At 43.6% G+C, this 18,348-nt stretch overlaps 1 protein-coding gene across 1 annotated transcript in view; it reads right to left on the bottom strand.

Moving 5' to 3' along the window:
* LOC149311105 (syntaxin-7-like) overlaps positions 1–17,492 on the bottom strand; it is a 62,852-nt gene extending 45,360 nt beyond the window's left edge. The window contains exons 1-2 of the mRNA XM_089530353.1: positions 17,252–17,492; positions 7,589–7,728 (exon numbers count right to left, since the gene is read on the bottom strand). Coding sequence (XP_089386479.1) covers positions 7,589–7,673 — 85 coding nt within the window. The 5' untranslated portion in view covers positions 7,674–7,728; positions 17,252–17,492. The remainder of the gene's footprint in view (positions 1–7,588; positions 7,729–17,251) is intronic.
* Positions 17,493–18,348: the final 856 nt, after the last annotated feature.

Genomic DNA, 18,348 nt, shown 5'->3' with positions numbered 1-18,348 from the left:
GACATTGCTTACAGCCATTCTCCTGAAGAAACAGACTGTCCAGAAAGACAGGCTGTTCTGTTAATTCGTACCAACAACCAGTATTAGTCATTTTTTGCTCCATCAGGATCATGCATGTCATAAAGCTAGTGGACCCCAATAACCCATATTGAAATACACTGCAAAATAACAGAGATGATTTACTACAATATATTGTTGTCTGGACAATTCACTTCATCTGAACCTAATGTACGGATTGGGGCTAAGCTCAGAGTCAACTGCAAAACCCGATGGCACCAATACCCTCAGCTAATCAAAAGGTTCCATGTTCCAATCCTGCAAACACATCCCTGGAAAAATTTGCATGTTCCATTAATCTGTTAATAAGAGAAGTGGATGCCAAGCTTTGGGGCCAGTCTCCATTTCTAGTCTACTAAAAAAAGAAAGAAAAAGATTAAGAGCATCATAGAGTGTTACACTGGAATATACCTCCCCAAACACACATACAAGAAAGTCTATAATAAATACAGCAGAAACTGAATATTCAAGGCAGGTTCTTATACCTACGAAATAGCAGCCCAGCAACTATAGAAGTGCCCTTAGTTTCCCTTCCACACCTAAAGTAATATAGTAGTTCCTCCCTATTTGTGGTCAGGGGAACAAGGCCCATATGAATATGGAAAAATCGTGAATAACTCCACTCCCAACTCAAAAGCCAGTTAAAGGGAGGGATGGGTGAGGGTAGAGAAGCAGGGGCCCATGCTCCATTTCTCCCTCCCTCCCATCCCTTTAATTGGCTCCCTGCCTCTTTCCTAGCCCAATCACTTCCTTTCCCAGGGGGTGATTGGACAGGGAAAGGGAAGAGGAGCCTCCATCCCCCCCCCCATTCCCTTTCCCAGTCGGATTGCTACCTGGGCTGCTGCTCACACAGCAATCTGGCTGGGCAGGAGTCCTTGATGGGGGGGGGGGGGGCGGGATGGAGGATTCACCTCCATTTGCCAGCCCCATTGCCCCCTGGACAGCCCAGGGAATGATGGGGCAGGCAAAGGGTCCTGGGGGAGGAGGCTCCTCCTCCCTTTGCCAGGCCCCTTCACCTTCCGGACAGCCTAGGGAGCGATGGGGAGGGCAAAGGGTCCTGGAGAAAGGAGGCTCCTCCTCCCTTTGGCTGCTCCATCATCCCCTGGACAGCCAGGGAGCAATGGGGCAGGCAAATGGACTTGGGGGGAGGGAGGCTACTCCTCCCTTTGCCAGCCCCATCGCCCCCTGGACAGCCCAGGCAGCAATAGGGCAAGCAAAGGAACTTGCGGGGATAGAGGCTTCTCCTCCCTTTGCCAGCTCCATCACCCCCTGGACAGCCCAGGCAGCAATAGGGCAAGCAAAGGGACTTGGGGGAATGGAGGCTCCTCCTCCTTTTACAGGCCGGATCACTGTCTGGCCGGCCGGGGAAAATATGGAGTTGGCTCCTGGGCTTTTTCTCCTGAGAGGAAAAGCCCAGGAGGGAAAGGGAGGAGAAATGCCTGTGCTAGCGGGCTTGACCTCATGAATAATCCAAACTGCGAGTGTCAAAGGTGCGAATATGGAGGGCCAGCTGTATTATTTTGCCTTCCAGACCTAAAGAATCCTCTCTACAGCAGGTTTGCTAGGAAATCTGCTGTGGATAGTTAGAGCTAATTCTGCAAGGCTTAGAGCTGTTATTAACTGCTGTCAAGTCAGTTGTACCAACTGTATGAATGAGAGACCCCCAAGTCACTCTGTTATCAACAGCCTTGCTCAGGTCTTGCAGATTCAGGAGTGTTGCTTCTTTCACTGAGTCCATCCATCTCCTGCAGTCTAGTGCAGTCTCTTCCTTCATCTATTGCCTTCTACCATGTTGTGTATGTGCCTTCAAGTCACCTGTCAACTTATGCGGAACTCAAGAATTTTATAGGGTTTTCTTAGGGAAGGAATGCTCAGAGGTGGGTTTGCTAGTTTTTTCTCTGAGAGCCTATCTACATCTGGTATTTGTTGGTGGTCTCCCATCCAGAGCTGACCCTTCTTAGCCTTCAAAAACAGATGGGATCTGGTGCCTTTAGGGCATTTACGCTGCCTTCTACCTTCCCATGCATTATTGTATTTTATTTACTGTTGTTTTAGATGTTTGTGAACATCTAGAAGGCAATGCCATAATCACAAAAAGTCAACATGGGTTTCAGAGAAACAGGTCATGCCAGACAAATCTGATCTCTTTCTTTGATAAAATTACGAGCTTGGTAGATGAAGGGAATGCTGTGGATATAGTATATCTTGATTTCAGTAAGGCCTTTGACAAGGTTTCCCATGACATTCTTGCAAACAAGTTTGTAAAATGTGGGCTAGACAAAGTAACTGTTACATGGATTTGTAATTGGTTGACCGGCCGAACCCAAAGGGTGTTCAACAATGGCTCTTTTTCAGCCCGGAGAGAAGTGACCAGTGGGGTCCCACAAGGCTCTGTCCTGGGCCCAGTGTTGTTCAATATCTTTATCAATGACCTGGATGACAGAATTGGGAGCATACTTATCAAATTTGCAGATGACACCAAATTAGGAGGAATAGCTAATACCCCAGAGGACAGGATCAAAATTCAAAATGATCTGAATAGACTAGAAAGCTGGGCCAAAGCTAACAAAATGAAATTCAACACAGAGAAATGTAAGGTAATGCACTTAGGACAGAAAAATGAAATGCACAGATATAGAATGGGGGACACCTGGCTGAATGAAACTACATGTGAAAGGGATCTGGGAGTCCAAGTAGACCACAAGTTGAACATGAGTCAACAGTGCGATGCGGCAGCTAAAAAGGCCAATGCAAGTTTAGGCTGCATCAATAAAAGTATAGTGTCTAGATCAAGAGAAGTAATAGTGCCACTGTATTCTGCTCCGGTCAGGCCCCACCTGGAATACTGTGTCCAATTCTGGGCACCACAATTCAAAAAGGACACTGAGAAACTGGAGCGTGTCCAAAGGAGGGCGACTAAAAGGGTGAAGGGTCTGGAAACCTTGCCCTATGAGGAATGACTCAGGGAGCTGGGGATGTTTACCCTGGAGAAGAAAAGGTTAAGAGGTGATATGATAGCCCTGTTTAAATATTTGAAGGGATGTCATATTGAGGAGGGAGCAAGCTTGTTTTCTGCTGCTCCAGAGAACAGGACCCGGAACAATGGATGCAAGCTACAGGAAAAGAGATTCCACCTCAACATTAGAAAGAACTTCCTAACAGTAAGGGCTGTTCGACAGTTGAACAAACTCCCTCGGAGTGTAGTGGAGTCTCCTTCTTTGGAGGTCTTTAAGCAGAGGCTAGATGGCCATCTATTGGGGATGCTTTGATTGGATTTCCTGCATGGCAGGGGTTTGGACTGGATGGCCCGTGCGGTCTCTTCCAACTCTATGATTCTGTGATTCTATGATATATCCTGCCTGCCTCCTGGTACAGGGACTCAAGGCGGCTCTTTAGTAAGTCAGGTCTTCTCATGATAAGTCCAAAGTATGAGAGTCTCAGTTTAGCCATCCTGACTTCTAGGGTGAGTTCAGACTTGATTTGGTCTAATATCCATTTATTTGTTTTTAGCAGTGCATGATATCCAAGAACACTTCTCCATCATATTTCAAATTAGTTGATTTTCTTCCTGTCAGCTTTCTCCACTATCCAGCTTTGACAATCATACACAAAAATTGGAAATGGAGATAAAAGAACAATTTGTGATAAGGCAGCAAAGGAACATCAAGGCCCTTACTAGAGGTGGTGGTAACAGAAATCAATCAAGGTGGTACTAAACAGTGTAACATTGTCAGTTAGGGATAGAAACAATAGACTGCAAGAATAAGGAAACTCCAAATGGACCCTGTTTCAAGACATCAGATACAAAACACAAATCAAGCAGTATTAGGAGAAAGACACCCCCAGATACACACTCTAGAGTCTGGAAAAGTTGCTTTTTTTGAAGTACAGTTCCCAAGATCTTTCAGCCAGCTGCAGTCCAAAGAAGAACTTATATAAACTGTGTTCTAAACCAGCAATTCCCAATTATTATATTAGCCCATTAACTGATCAGGTTGCCTACTGTGGATAGTGAGAGGATTAATAATTAAGACTCTTTAAATTATTATTTTATAAAACAGAAGGAAATAACTAGCAATCATATATTTTGAAAAAAGGAAATTAACTTGAAGAAAAAAGAGAATATTATAAAATACAACAGACAGGGAAAAATGGTTGCACAATATCATGGAGGTAATTATTCCAGACACTGATAAACAACATCTATTGACCTTGTTCTCTCCCCCCTCCCCCATTTTTTTTTAATAAAGCAATTTCCATGGTCACCAAAGCTTTTCTACTCTTCAGATTCCCTTCCTCCACTAACTGCTTGTACGTCTCTTAATACTATTCCCTTGACCATGGACAGTGCATGCATTTATTAAATTTTATTAAAAGAATTTATCATTTTTCATCCACCAAGTCCACAAAGTGATGCATAACAAAATATATATGAGCAATATTTAAAAAGAGATTTATATTAAATTTAAATGTAATAATAAAAAATAAATTTAAATAATTTACATTTTATTAAATTAAAATGTTTTTTTAAAAAATAATACCATTTTAAAGGCCAAAGATCACATAGAACAATTACAGTTTTAACTAGCCACTGTTTTCCCTTGAGAAAGAAGCCCACAATCACGATCCTGGTACAGAGTATTCCACTACATAAGGATCTACACTTGTATGATGAATTTATAATTAGTATTCAGGATCCTCCTGGACTGCTTGGGGGGATTAGGTATCGGAGGCACTGCATTGCAGTGGTTCCGGTCCTTCCTCTTGGGCAGGTCCCAGAGGGTGCTGCTCGGGGACAGTAGCTCAAGAAAGAGGGAGCTCCTTTGTGGGGTCCCTCAGGGATATATTTTGTCCCCAATGTTGTTTAACGTCTATATGAAGCCGCTGGGTGAGATTATACGGAGTTATGGTGCTGGGTGCTATCAGTACGCTGATGACACCCAAATCTGTTTCTCCATGTCTCGTTCGTCAGCCTCGAATTCTAATGGCATCTCTTCTCACAATGAATGTCTTCGGGCGGTAATGGGCTGGATGAAGAAAAACAGATTGAAGCTGAATCTGAACAAGACGGAGGTGCTCATGGTAGTGGCCCTGAAACCAAGAATTGGGTTGCAACCACCAGTCCTGGATGGTATCACACTCTCCTCCAGTGACTGTGTTCACAGTCTGGGGGTGCTCCTTGACTCGTCGCTCCTGATGACAAATCAGGTGAATGCGACTGTCAGGAGCGCCTGTTATCAGCTTCGGCTGATACGCCAGCTGCGCCCTTTTCTGGAAGTAAGAGATCTCGAGACTGTTGTGCACGCGCTGGTAACCTCATGCCTTGACTTCTGTAATGCGCTCTACATGGGGCTACCCTTGTGCCTGGTTCGGAAACTACAGCTGGTTCAAAACATGGCAGCCAGGCTTGTGTCAGGAACATCTAGAAGGGACCATATCACCCCGGTTCTGAGGTCCCTCCACTGGCTGCCTATTGGTTTCCGGGCCCAGTACAAGGTGTTGGTTATTACCTTTAAAGCCCTAAATGGCTTGGGTCCAAGCTATCTCAGAGACCGCCTCTTCCCATACAATCCTCCCTGCGCTCTCCGGTCCTCTGGGAGGAACTTGTTGCAGCCTCAAAAATCGAGGCTTGCGGCGACCTCCCGGAGGGCTTTTTCTGTTGTCGCCCCCAGGCCCTGGAACGACCTGCCAGACGAGATCCGTCAATTAACATCTTTGGACAACTTCAAAAAGGCTGTCAAGACGGATCTCTTCAGGCAGGCCTTCCCAGACTGAAATATCCCGGCCTCAGGATTTCAGGATCTCCCCCCTCCTCAGTAATGTCTCCAAAGCCCCTTTTCTTTTCTTTAGAACTGGTTGCAGTGGTTTGTTGGTTGGTATTATTTTGTTTAATTTATTGTTATTTTAACTAGTTATTGTCATTTTAAATTAGATATGTAGTTTAATAACTTTTTAAGGGGGGAGGGAAATATATTGTTTTTATGCTGTATGTTATTTTAATGTTGTAAACCGCCCGGATTGGTTTGCCACAGGGCGGTATATAAATAAAAATTTATTATTATTATTATTATTATTATTATTATTATTATTATATTAGGATTTCAGATACAAGGTTACAAGCCAGAGGTTCCTGATATCCAAGTTTTGAAATTAAAAATTACATATAAATGGGTATGTTTTAATTACAAGCTGCATACCGATGTCTAACTTGATACATGAACACTGAAAAATTGAAGTCAGTTGAAAGACATCAATTTTTGTTCCTCTTTCCTCATCTGAAGCTATATAATTAGCAATCACCAGATTCTGAACTGAAACTGTTTTTGTTTGCTTCCATTCAGACACACTGCCCAGATTTTGTGGCTCACAAATTTAATGACAGAACAGCACTTAGGCCAAATATGATCACTTAATAGTAAACAGAATTTAAACTCAGAAAAAATATTACATCTGAAGAAGCCCCAAAAGAAAAGAAATGCAATATAAATGTCAAAACAGTTAAGTTTCTCAAGCCCACCAACCCAAGTACCTATGAATCCCAGTATCCACAGTTGAATCCAGAAATGCTTGTTTGTCCTTGAAGAATAAAGAATAAATTGGTTTGCATTGATAAGGACATCCTAACCACAAACATATTTAACAGATAAAACTGAGTTACAATATGCACGTGCAAATGGTGCATTGCTAATTATTTCTAGTATGGGTGGGTACAGATCTTAGAGTAATAGATTTCCTACCATATTGGGGGGGGGGGGGGAGGATGTGCACCCATTACACTTTTCAGAGGTGCTACAGAACTGGGTTCTTTTCTCCTAAAATACGACCAACTCTTGAATGAGTTCCTTACAATCACATGTGTATAAACCATTTTTCAAAGTACCCCCACAGCAGGCAGAATTTGCAAATGACATCTGAAAACCATGTGTACAAGGTAGGTGGCCCACAAAGCAATCTTCTTAGTTTTGGGGGCTTATCTTTCCACAACTGACAATCAGAGACAATTAGTTTCTAATACAAAAGAACTTCACAAGGTAAGGGCAGCATTCTTAACTTGGGCCTTCATCTCCCAGAACACATATTTCAGATAAGATTGTCAAGCAACATAATTTGTGGCTAACTGCCCAAACCTCACCAGAATAGTCTAACATTGAAACATAACGTTGATATTTTGCTACCAGAGGCAAGAATGGCCAAACTGACATCAAATTGCTGTTTGCACATTCCCTTGAAATACTGATCCAAAACACACTGCAGAAATAATCCTGTTTGAGACCAACTTAACTACCCTGGCTCAGTGCTAGGGAATCCTGGGAATTGTAGTTTATTGTGACACCAGAGCTCTCTGTCAGGGAAGGCTATAGTTCCCAGAATTTCCTAGCACTGAGCCAGGGCAATTAAAGCTGTCTCAAACTAGATTATTTCTGCAGTGTGTTTTGGACCATTGTCTCTTTTGAACACGCCTACTAAACCTGTCTCAACAAAAGTAAAAGGTAGAAACACACTGTTAATGTGAACAGTTTAAGTAACTTACTGCATTGTGTGATTTTCTGGATATTAGCTGTTATGCGCTGTGCTAACTGGTTAGGATCCACAGCGGTTCCTGCATTGTACGCCATTGCTGATTATAATGCCCACCAAGGTCATAAGCAGAAGGATCACAAGTAACACCACCTGAAAACAGAGGATGACAAATAATTAAGAACATTTACATCATGGAGAACTGCACTCCAAAGTCACAAATATGAAAAGTCAGTAATAAACCAACTATTTCTCCTGATAGTGTGGCACCTTTACACTTTCCCTATGTGGCAACTTCAGATGCTTTAACCTTTAATACACACCATCCTCAGCCAGCTTGGTCAATCATCAAGACTGATGTGGGCTGTAGTCCAAAATATAAAGAAAAAATCAGTTTTGGGGAGGCTGTACTGTATCAGTCTGGATTTTGGGAGAGTTAGGATTTCATAATAAAAAAAATGTCGGTAAGTTAAGGCTTTCATCATACTGCCTATAAAAACATTTTTTAAAAATGGCATTATAGTTGGCCCCCTCCTTACATGGGGGATCTGTTCCGGATCCCCCCGCGTAATGGAAAATCTGCTTATGCTCAAGCCCCGCAGGAAATAATGGGGCGTGTGTATGTGGCAGGTGTGTGCGCACCATTATTTCCCTCCCCAAGAGGCTTCCGCGTAAGCTGGAAGCCGTGTAAACTGTGTCCATGCATGGTGCGGGTACACTCTATGTAGATTTTACTTTCTTCACTAGCCTTAGCCTCTTGATTTTTTTTAAAAAAAGAATGCACCAAATTATAGTTCTTTCCAACTTTAGAAAAAATTTAACTATATTGGGTCGCAAAAGAAACACTTTGGCAAAAGGTAGTTATGAAAGCAATTAAAAACTTATGCTGGGTTCTTTCTATAACTGAATTAGTAATGATGATAAATAAGGGAAGTGAGTGGGGGAGGCAACACTGGATGTTTACACACAGAATTTTTGCCACATACAGGCATACACGAACAAGCAAACATTTCCTACAAGTGAAGCAGATGTTACTTCTCCAGTAGCAGAATGACTAATGTGTTGAACAGATTAAGGACCTGTCATTATCTCTGTGCCTAATCATTTTCAGAGATTTGGCAAGGATAATATGAAGTAAGATAGGTGAGCTCCTTTAAGAAATGTAGTTTAGGTAATAAGTAATACAGTCGGCCCTTCTTATACTCAGATTTTTTTATACATGAATTCAAGCATACACGGTTTGAAAATGTTTAAAAAAAAGTATAAATTTCAAATATCAAACCTTTATTTTCCATTTTTTATAAGGGACACCATTTTGCTATGTCATTATATTTAATGGGACATGAGCACACACAGATTTTGTTATCCACGGGGGATTCTGGAACCAAACCCCAGCATATAACAAGGGCCCACTGTATAAATTTGGGAGTTATGAGTAGATTTGGAGGTTACAGCAAGAGCCATTGGAAACAGAAAGTAAGGTGATGACACTGCCTTGTTCACCACCTTCACTGTTAAGGCTGCAAACTGATACATGCATATCCACTAGCAAGTTTCATTGAGCTCTATGGAGCTTACTTTTCAATAAACATGCATAGCATTTCAGCAGGTTCAAAAGTCAATTTGGCTCCCAGGAACCTTCCATAGTCCCTGCCAAAAAGTGTGAGGTTTTAATGTTAAAAAAATTGAAAAAAGACCAAAGTATTTTTTAAAACTTAAGTTCTAAAAAGGCACCCACTAAAGCAGGACCATGCACTGCTGCTTCTGAAGGCTTCCAAGAGCACGATTCTCCTAGTTTTAAATGATGGAACTTTCCAGCGCTGCGTTAGATTTGCTTGGGAGCCACAAAAAAGATAGAGGGCAGCCTCAATACAATGCTGAAGTAGAGAAGTATGCAGAGATTCGTCCAAGGCATCATATTCCCCATCACCATGAATCAGCAAGAGCTGCACAGTAAAGGATGAAGAGAGAGGAAAAATCAACTCATTTGAGATGTGGTGTTGGAAAAGAGTGCTTAGGATACCACAGACAGCCAAAAGGACAAACAGATGGGTCTTGGAGCAGATCAAGTCTTAGAAGCCAAGATGATAGCAATAGCAATAGCATGTATATTTCTATACCACTTATCTGTTCACTCAGCACTCCCTAAGCAGTTTACAATCTGTAAGCTAATTGCCCCCAACAAGCTGCATACTCATTTTACCGACCTACAAAAGGATGGAAGGCTGAGTGGAGCTTGGAGCCCACTTTAATGATGCAATTGAGGCCGATGTACTTTGGCCATATAATGAGAAGGAAAAGATCACTGGAATGGGAAATGATGCTAGGAAACGTAGAGGGTAGAAGGAGGAGAGGAAGACCATATGCCAGATGGATGGACTCAATCAGGAGGGAAATGGGGATGGGCTTGCAGGTACTACAGGTAAGTAGAGACATGGAAGATAGGAGTTCTTGGAGGTATCTTGTCCACAAGGGTCACCATGAGTCGAAATCTACTTGAGGACAGATAACAACAACAACATACATAGATTAGGCATGCGCTTCTTAGGCCAGTCTATTCTTCACACTACAGTAGTCAGGTCTACAGTCTTCCTTGCAATATGTGGGCAACTTTTGTAGCAATGAGCCTGTGGTACTCATACAATGTCCTGGTTTGGAATTATCAAGGTTCTAATTCACACATGTTTGGGAGGCTCTACATTATAGCAGCTCCTCCCTCCAATTGGGGAATGGATGGGGAAAAGAAGATGTAACAGATGTGAAAGAGTCAGCATACTAGGGTCCTTTGACAGTGCAATTATTGCCATGGCTGCATTCTATCAAATCCTGAATCTTAGTTTGCTGAGGAACTAGAATTCAAGCTATCCCCTGTCCACAGCAAATCCCAGGATTGCACAGGACACAATCATGGCATTTAAAGTGGAATCACAGTGCTATAACTGTGTAGTGTGAAAAGGCACCAGGGTCTAGTACTCCATCCCCAAGCTATCTGCTTCACTTGTAATTTCCATGCCAAATAGGATCTACATTTTCATAGAGTACAACAGCCTTCCCTAAGCAGGTGCTCTCCACGTTTTAGGCTTCAAGTCCTAGCAGCCTCAGCAACTACTGTATGTTGAAGAACTCCAGGGTTTTTAGTTCAAAGCCTCTGCAAGATTGGTATACAGGATACATCAAAGCTTCAAGTGCAATTTAATGGTAGCCCAAACCAACCACCATGTGTTTGGGAGGAAGTCCCATCACATTCAGGGGGAATTAGATCCAAAGTGTGTAGCAGCCTTCATCGTAGCTTCCAAATCAAGAGTGTAATATTGTAATATGGAGTCGGTTGACTGTCATTCAGCTCCTGGATCAAACTCAAAAATATTATGGGCATCAGGCCAGATGGTTGTGGAAAGAAAAGCACCACAGAAACTAGCCCAGACAGCTGACTACTGTTTTTACTCTCCAGTTTGGTCTGGGAGAGTAGAATGAAGGTGGATGGGAGCTTCAAGAGTGAATGGTTTCTGCCTATCACTGAGGCAAGACAGGCCCAGCTTGTTACTCCTTTCACATGTTAAATATGCAAAGGGGCTCTAGATGATAAAGAGGAATTATTATTATTAACAATAATTGTATTTATGCCCTGCTCTTTAGAAATGTTCTGAGTTAGTAATTAAGTGTCTTAATTAGATAGTTCCCTGCCCTCAGGTTTACAATCTAAAAAGACATGACACAAAAGGAAAAGAGGATGGCAGTGGTGAAGAGGATCCAGTCCAGCAGTTCTTCTCTCCCTCTGAGGCCATTGCGATGGCAGATGCAATGGGGGGTGGGCCCTTCTTCAGGACATTGTTCTGGAAGCCACAGAGCTTTCTGATGATGTCTGTGCATTCAGCATGAAAGTCTACAGAAGGGAAACATGTCTAGAGAACTCTATGATCTCAGACTTTGGCAGAACTGGAGCCCAGAGAACTGGAGTCTAGGGTTCAAGCTCCTATAACGGTCTCTTTCTCTGTGTGTAGGCTCTCCCTAGCCAGGCAGAAATTCACAGACAATGTGGACAACTGCATGTTGAGGGTGGGGTAAACAGCATGGTCCCAGTACAAACTACATGAAAGCTAGTAAAGCAAATTTTCTAGAAGGGGACACAAGGCATGGAAGCATATTCTTCTTTTCTAGAGAAAAATATCTACTTCTGGAAATCCAAGACTGCCAAAAACATATGCAACCTGGCTGAATGCTTATTGGCTATACTGGCCTAAACAAACAACTTGAACAAATATCTTATGTAATTATCCACTCAGATATAGAGTGTCAATAAATCCAATAGAAATGAGAGTAGGAGCCCTCACATATAGCCACAGTGAGGCAACAAACCTGGTCACCTTCAGTAGAGCTGTTTTCATTTTTCAAGCTACACATTTTAGTGCTATTTTAAAACCTTCTTTCAATTCCTGTAACTGTAAAGTCAACTTTTACATTGGGTGGTGCTTCCTCTTTCCCCTAGTTTCAATCTATGATAAGTTTTGCAGGGCTAATATTTTTAAGCACCTGCAGCACCACACTATCTTACTTTCAGTAGATCATTGATACTGTGGAGCAGTACAATGTACAGTCCTCAGAAGAAAGCCTGCTAGAGTTCTTATATGCAGGTATGTTTTCCCTCTAAAAAACTTCCCAATTTGAAGTTCGCTATAAAAAAAACTTATTAGCAACCTTTTCAGCATGATAATAAGGGCAACATAAAAGAAGCAAATCTGAACTAGTCTTCACAAGCTCATGTTAGTAACAGTTGTTGGTGCAGCACAAGTTTTCAGAATTCTTAGCCCCATATTGTCACTGAAGCATTAGTTGAAAAAGGGATAAACTCTATCGTTGCAAAATTTCCGTAGGTTGGCTTACCCAAGGGATAAGCACCTGTAACTCTCCAGATGTATTTGATTTCATCTCCCATCAGCATCAGCAAGCAGGAAATATACATTCCGGAAAACATCCAGAGATTGCTCACATTCAGCCCACTCAGCCCTTAGTTTACAGTAAATTATCCCAAGATTATCATCAAGACTTGACTGTATTTTGGCAGGCAAGAGGACATTTCACTAGGCAGACCCCATGATCTTTTCTTGATGGTACGTTTGTGCCTTCAAGTCACATGCCAACTTATGGTTACCCCATGAATTTCATAGGGTTTTCTTAGAGAAGGAATACTCATAGGTACTATGCCATTGCCTCCCTCTTATGCCTGAATCAAAATAATGCAGTGATCTAAGTTAAAGACTATTCACATTGAGAGCTTTAGAAGAATCTTTTAACACAGAGAAAAATACCAGCATTTTTTTAATTTGGGGGAGGGCAGGAAGCACCCATAACTGAATGGTCAAATATACTGGGTTGTGAAGCCACAGACTTTCATGGCCGGCATCCATAGTTTTTTGTGGGTGTTTCAGGGTATGTGGCCATGTTCTATAAGAGTTTATTCCTGACGTTTTGCCAGCATCTGTGGCTGATATCTTCATCTGAAGATGCCAGCCACAGATGCTGGCGAAACATCAGGAATAAACTCTTATAGAACATGGCCACATAGCCCTAAAAACCCACAAAAAACTATACTGGGTTGGTTCCAGGAAAGATTCCTTTCATTCATAGAAGGAATTGGGATCTCACAATGTTGGTCAATCACTTCTGCATCCCACATGCAACTTGCCATGCCATGCCAGAAGATGCCCCAACCCTCTATGGCAGCTCTTTGTGGGCCTATAATGGAAAGGAGGAATAATAATTGAAAATAGCCAACCCTTTCTTCAGCAGCAGTGCAATTCCCACCAATTGTTTCAGACTCCTTTGCGGCAAACTCTAAAACTATTGCTTCAAAGTCAGCGAACATATGCATAAATTCTTTTAAGTATCAAGTCTTCCTGAGAAATGGCTCCCAAATTAGATCTGGTTTCAGTACAGAAACCATGTAATTAATATTAACTTGATATGTAATGGAGAGAGACTGCATTAATTAATAGGATGGGAGAGAACATAGAATGACTCCACTTTGGTGACCCAGTTGATGCTAATATTGGTTACCTTCAAGCACCAAGTCAAGACATAGCTTTTGACTGAAGTGTTTGTGGACTTAATTTACTTTAAATTTATATGTAATTTTTAATTGTTGTAGCAATTTAAACTGTTTTAACATTAAATGGTTAGCATGCTTTCATCCCGTTTAAGCAATTTTATTGGTTTAATCTGGAACTCTTTATTTTACCTTGTATGTCACCCTTAAACCCCCACAATAAAGGGCAGGATATAAATATTTTAACAACCAAAATTAAAGTAATCGTGACAACTATGTTTTGAACGATACCAGTTTTCAACCAATCTGATGTCATTTTGTTCAGACAACAGGTTGGTGCTAATGATGGCCTATACTCCCCTTCCTGCAAGCACCTGCACATACAGTCGGCCCTTCTTATACACCGATTTTTAATACAAGGATTCAAGCATCCACGGTTTGAAAATGTTCTCAAAAAGTATAAATTTCAAATATCAAACCTTGATTTTCCATTTTTTATAAGGGACACCATTTTGCTATGTCATTATATTTAATGGGAATTGAGCATACACGGATTTTGTTATACACGGGGGATCTTGGAACCAAACCCCAGCATATAACAAGGGTCTACTGCATCTTCAAAAACTTCACACATTTTCATAAAATAGGAAGTTGAAACGACACATGTAGCTCCTCTTTACCAGGGGAGACATCTTTAAGTTTGTTTTTGAAAACCAAACAAAGCCGCAGGAGATTACCAGTTTGAAAGGGTAACTGCAGAGGAAAGAGGTGATTACTTTTGTTTTCTCTTCTCTCAAACTTAAAAAGATACAGCCTATATACAAAACGGACAGAGTCAGCATGGCATAGTGGTTTAAGTGCAGGACTACAACTCTGGAGACCAGGGTTTGATTCCCAGCTCAGCCATGAAACCCACTGGGTGACCTGGGGCAAGTCACATGCTCTCAGCCTCAAAGGATGGCAATGGCAAACCTCCTCTGAAAAATCTTGCCAAGAAACCCCTATGATAAGTTCACCTTAGGGTTGGCATAAGTCAGAAACATCTTGAAGGCACACAACAACACAGACAACAACACAGACAACAACACAGACAACCAATTGCCTATGGGAGGCCCTCAGGATAGTCCCGAGTACAATAGCACCCTACTAATTATACTGTGTTCCCACAGCTCCCCATCACAGTACTGACGGAACATATATCCTACCCACTGCCAGCTTATCTATCTTCCCTTTGTCCAATGGCCTTCTAGAAGCTGCCATCACTACACCCTGAAGTAGCAAATTCCATAGTTGAACTTTGTCCTGTGTGAAGAAGTACTTCACTCATCATCTGTCTTCAGTAATCATGCCTCAACCTTTTCTCTTGTCGTAAGAATGGGGAAAATACAGACTTTCTGTCAATATTTGGGAGCATACTTATCAAATTTGCAGATGACACCAAATTAGGGGGAATAGCTAATACCCCAGAGAACAGGATCAAGGTTCAAAATGACCTGAATAGACTAGAAAGCTGGGCCAAAGCTAACAAAATGAAATTCAACACGGAGAAATGTAAGGCACTGCACTTAGGGCAGAAAAATAAAATGCACAAATATAGGATTGGGGACACCTGGCTGAATGAAAGGGATCTAGGAGTCCAAGTAGACCACAAGTTGAACATGAGTGAACAGTGTGATGCGGCAGCTAAAAATGCCAATGCAATTTTAGGCTGCATCAATAAAAGTATAGTGTCTAGATCAAGAGAAGTAATAGTGCCACTGTATTCTGCTTTGGTCAGGCCCCACCTAGAATATTGTGTCCAGTTCTGGGCGCCACAATTCAGAAAGGACATTGAGAAACTGGAGCGTATCCAAAGGAGGGCGACAAAAATGGTGAAGGGTCTGGAAACCATGTCCTATGAGGAACGACTTAGGGAGCTGGGGATGTTTAGCCTGGAGAAAAGAAGGTTAAGAGGTGATATGATAGCCCTGTTTAAATATTTGAAAGGATGTCATGTTGAAGAGGGAGCAAGCTTGTTTTCTGCTGCTCCAGAGAACAGGACCCGGAACAATGGATGCAAGCTACAGGAAAAGAGATTCCACCTGAACATTAGGAAGAACTTCCTGACAGTAAGGGCTATTTGACAGTGAAATGCACTCCCTCAGAAGGTGATAGAGTCTCCTTCCTTGGAGGTCTTTAAAAAGAGGCTGGATGGCCATCTGTCAGGGATGCTTTGATTTGGATTTCCTGCATGGCAGGGGGTTGGACTGGATGGCCCTTGCGGTCTCTTCCAACTCTACGATTCTATGATTCCATGATTGTATGATTTACCAGTAATAATAAAAATATAGAAGAGACGTCAGTCTTCCTAATCCATACTGCATCTGTCATTGGGATATAGCAGCTACAAAGAGTGAGAATCACAAGACACAGAAAAGGAGGAGGAGCTGAAAACATCCTCCTTAGACTTCCACCACAAGGAATGCATTGAGGAGGCAGCGGCTGCCAAGACACCACTCCTCCCACATCCTGGCTGCTTTGCTCTGATGCGGGCTTACATGGGTCATGCATGCAGACACACATGCACACACATTCATTTCAGCCTAATGCCTTTTTCCTTAATCAGCTGCAGACCCTTGTGTTGTTTAGATTGTGAAGTGCCTGTGTGTGGAGAACCTGTGAGTCCTTATCACTATCACATGATTGCTCCACCCAAAAGAAGGAGGGAAGGAAGGAAGGAAGGAAGGACATGCCTGAGCAGCCAGAAAGGAAGGCTTGTTTTCCATCCCAGGCTGGCATCATGTGCCACCCTCACGTCTCTCTGGCCCACAAGGACAGGCTCCACCATTCGCACACAACCAGCTGGGCCTGCTGGGGAAAACATCTCAGCACTGGGGAGAGGGAGGGGGAGGAAGGAAAAGGAAAGAAGGGAAGGGAAGGGAAGGAAGGAAGGAAGGAAGGAAGGAAGGAAGGAAGGAAGGAAGAAGGGAAGGGGAAGCAAAGGAAGGGGGAGGAAGGAAGAGAAGGAGGAAGGGAAAGGGAGGAAGGATGGGAAGGGAAGGAAGGAAGGAGGGAGGGAGGGAGGGAAGAGGAAGCAAAGGAAGGGTGGAAGGGAAGAAGGGAAAGGAAGAGGGGTGGAAGGAAGTAAAGGGGAGGGAGGGAGGGAAGGAAGAAGGGAAGGAAGGAAGGAAGGGAAAGTAATGGGAAAAGGGAAGGGGGAAAAGGAAGGGAGAGGAGGAGAGAGGAAGGGAAGGAGGAAGGGAAAGGAAGAAGAATAGAAGGAAGTAAACGGGAGGAAGGGAGAAGGGAAGAAGGAAGGGAAGGAGGAATGAAGGAAGGAGGGAAGGGAAGGAGAGGGAGGAGGGCTGGGTCCTCTCCCCTCTCCCACTCCTCGACAGCCAGGCATGTGCGCCATGACAGGGGGGGGGAGGAGAGGGACCCGAGAGAAATACACAGTGAATCAAGAAATAATAATAATACTAATAAGTGGGGAGGGGGGTGGGGTGGGAGAGGCGCTTCCCGGAGCGTTCTCGGCCTTCCTCCAGCTTCCTCCCGGGGAGAGGGCTGCCGTGCCAAGGCGGAGGCCCAGGGGCGGTGGGGCTGGGTGGGGGGTTGGTGGGAAGAAGGGCAGGGGCTCTGGGGCCGGTTCCTTACCCCTCTCGGGTCTCTCTTCCCTGCCACCGCCGGCGCCGCCGCCTCCGCTCAGCTGCTGCTCTGCCACTCCTCCTCTCCGCCCAGGAAGAAGGGGAGGGAGGGAGGGAGCGAGGGCCGGCTTCCTGGATGAGCCAGGCCCGGCGGAGGCGGGGCGACACTGTTAGGGATCTTGTGGTCCTTTCAGACAGTAATATCGCCCTACATTCTATATAGCAGGGCTCTTGTTCCACTGTAAGGACGGTTAAGGCCTCCTCCTCCTCCTCCTCCTCCTCCTCCTGGGGAACCCTGGGATTTGTAGTTCAGGGCGGGGCCTTTACAGCCCTCGGCCAGAGGAGGTATGGGCCTTCCTAAACTACGATTCCCAGAATTCCGCAGCCGTTAAAGTGGAATGATAGCCCTATGAACAACACGAATGCCTCGTCATCCAGGGTGATTACCGGGCTGCATCCACACTGGAGACATAACCCAGTTTTATACCGCTTTAACTTTTTGTCTGGCTGAATGCTATGGGATTCTGGGGGTTGGAGTTTGTTCTCTGGGCCCTGGGCCCACAACAGAATTCCATAGCATTCAGCCAAAGAGTCTCAGGATTCCATAGCATTCAGCCAGACAAAGTGTTAAACCGGGTTATGTCTCCAGTGTGGATCAATGTGTTCGTCACCCGCAAAAGAGGACAAGGCGCTGAAAAAATGGAGGAGCCTTCAAGAAAGAATGGAGGACAGGGCCCAACCAAAGCTCAAAACACTCATGTAAATTCCTCCTTTTCCTCCTCCTCACTAAGGCTCCAGATAGAGGACATTTTGATATTTCTCTTGAAGGTTGGGATGTAGGCCATGTCCTGGGGAAAAAGGGCCTCAGGTCCACTTGTACTGCTGTAATTGCCTCCTGTGGAATCCTGGGATTTGCAGTTCAGGGACTTGCTTTTGCAATCCTCAGCTAGAGAGTGCTTAGGCCTCCCTGAACTACAACTCCCAGAATTCCACAGGAGGCAGCCTTAACAGTTAATGTGGATTAAACAGAGTGACCAGAGGCCCTCCTTTTCCAGGGCACAGCCTCCATCTCATGACCTAGTGTCCAGGAGGCATTTCAAAATGGCC

Source organism: Sceloporus occidentalis, unplaced genomic scaffold, assembly GCF_023333645.1.
Source record: "Sceloporus occidentalis isolate IW3139 unplaced genomic scaffold, rSceOcc1.0.p SCAF_6, whole genome shotgun sequence".
NCBI lineage: Eukaryota > Metazoa > Chordata > Lepidosauria > Squamata > Phrynosomatidae > Sceloporus > Sceloporus occidentalis.
Note: the sequence above shows the minus strand (reverse complement) of the source record. Positions and strands in the feature narration are given on the sequence as shown.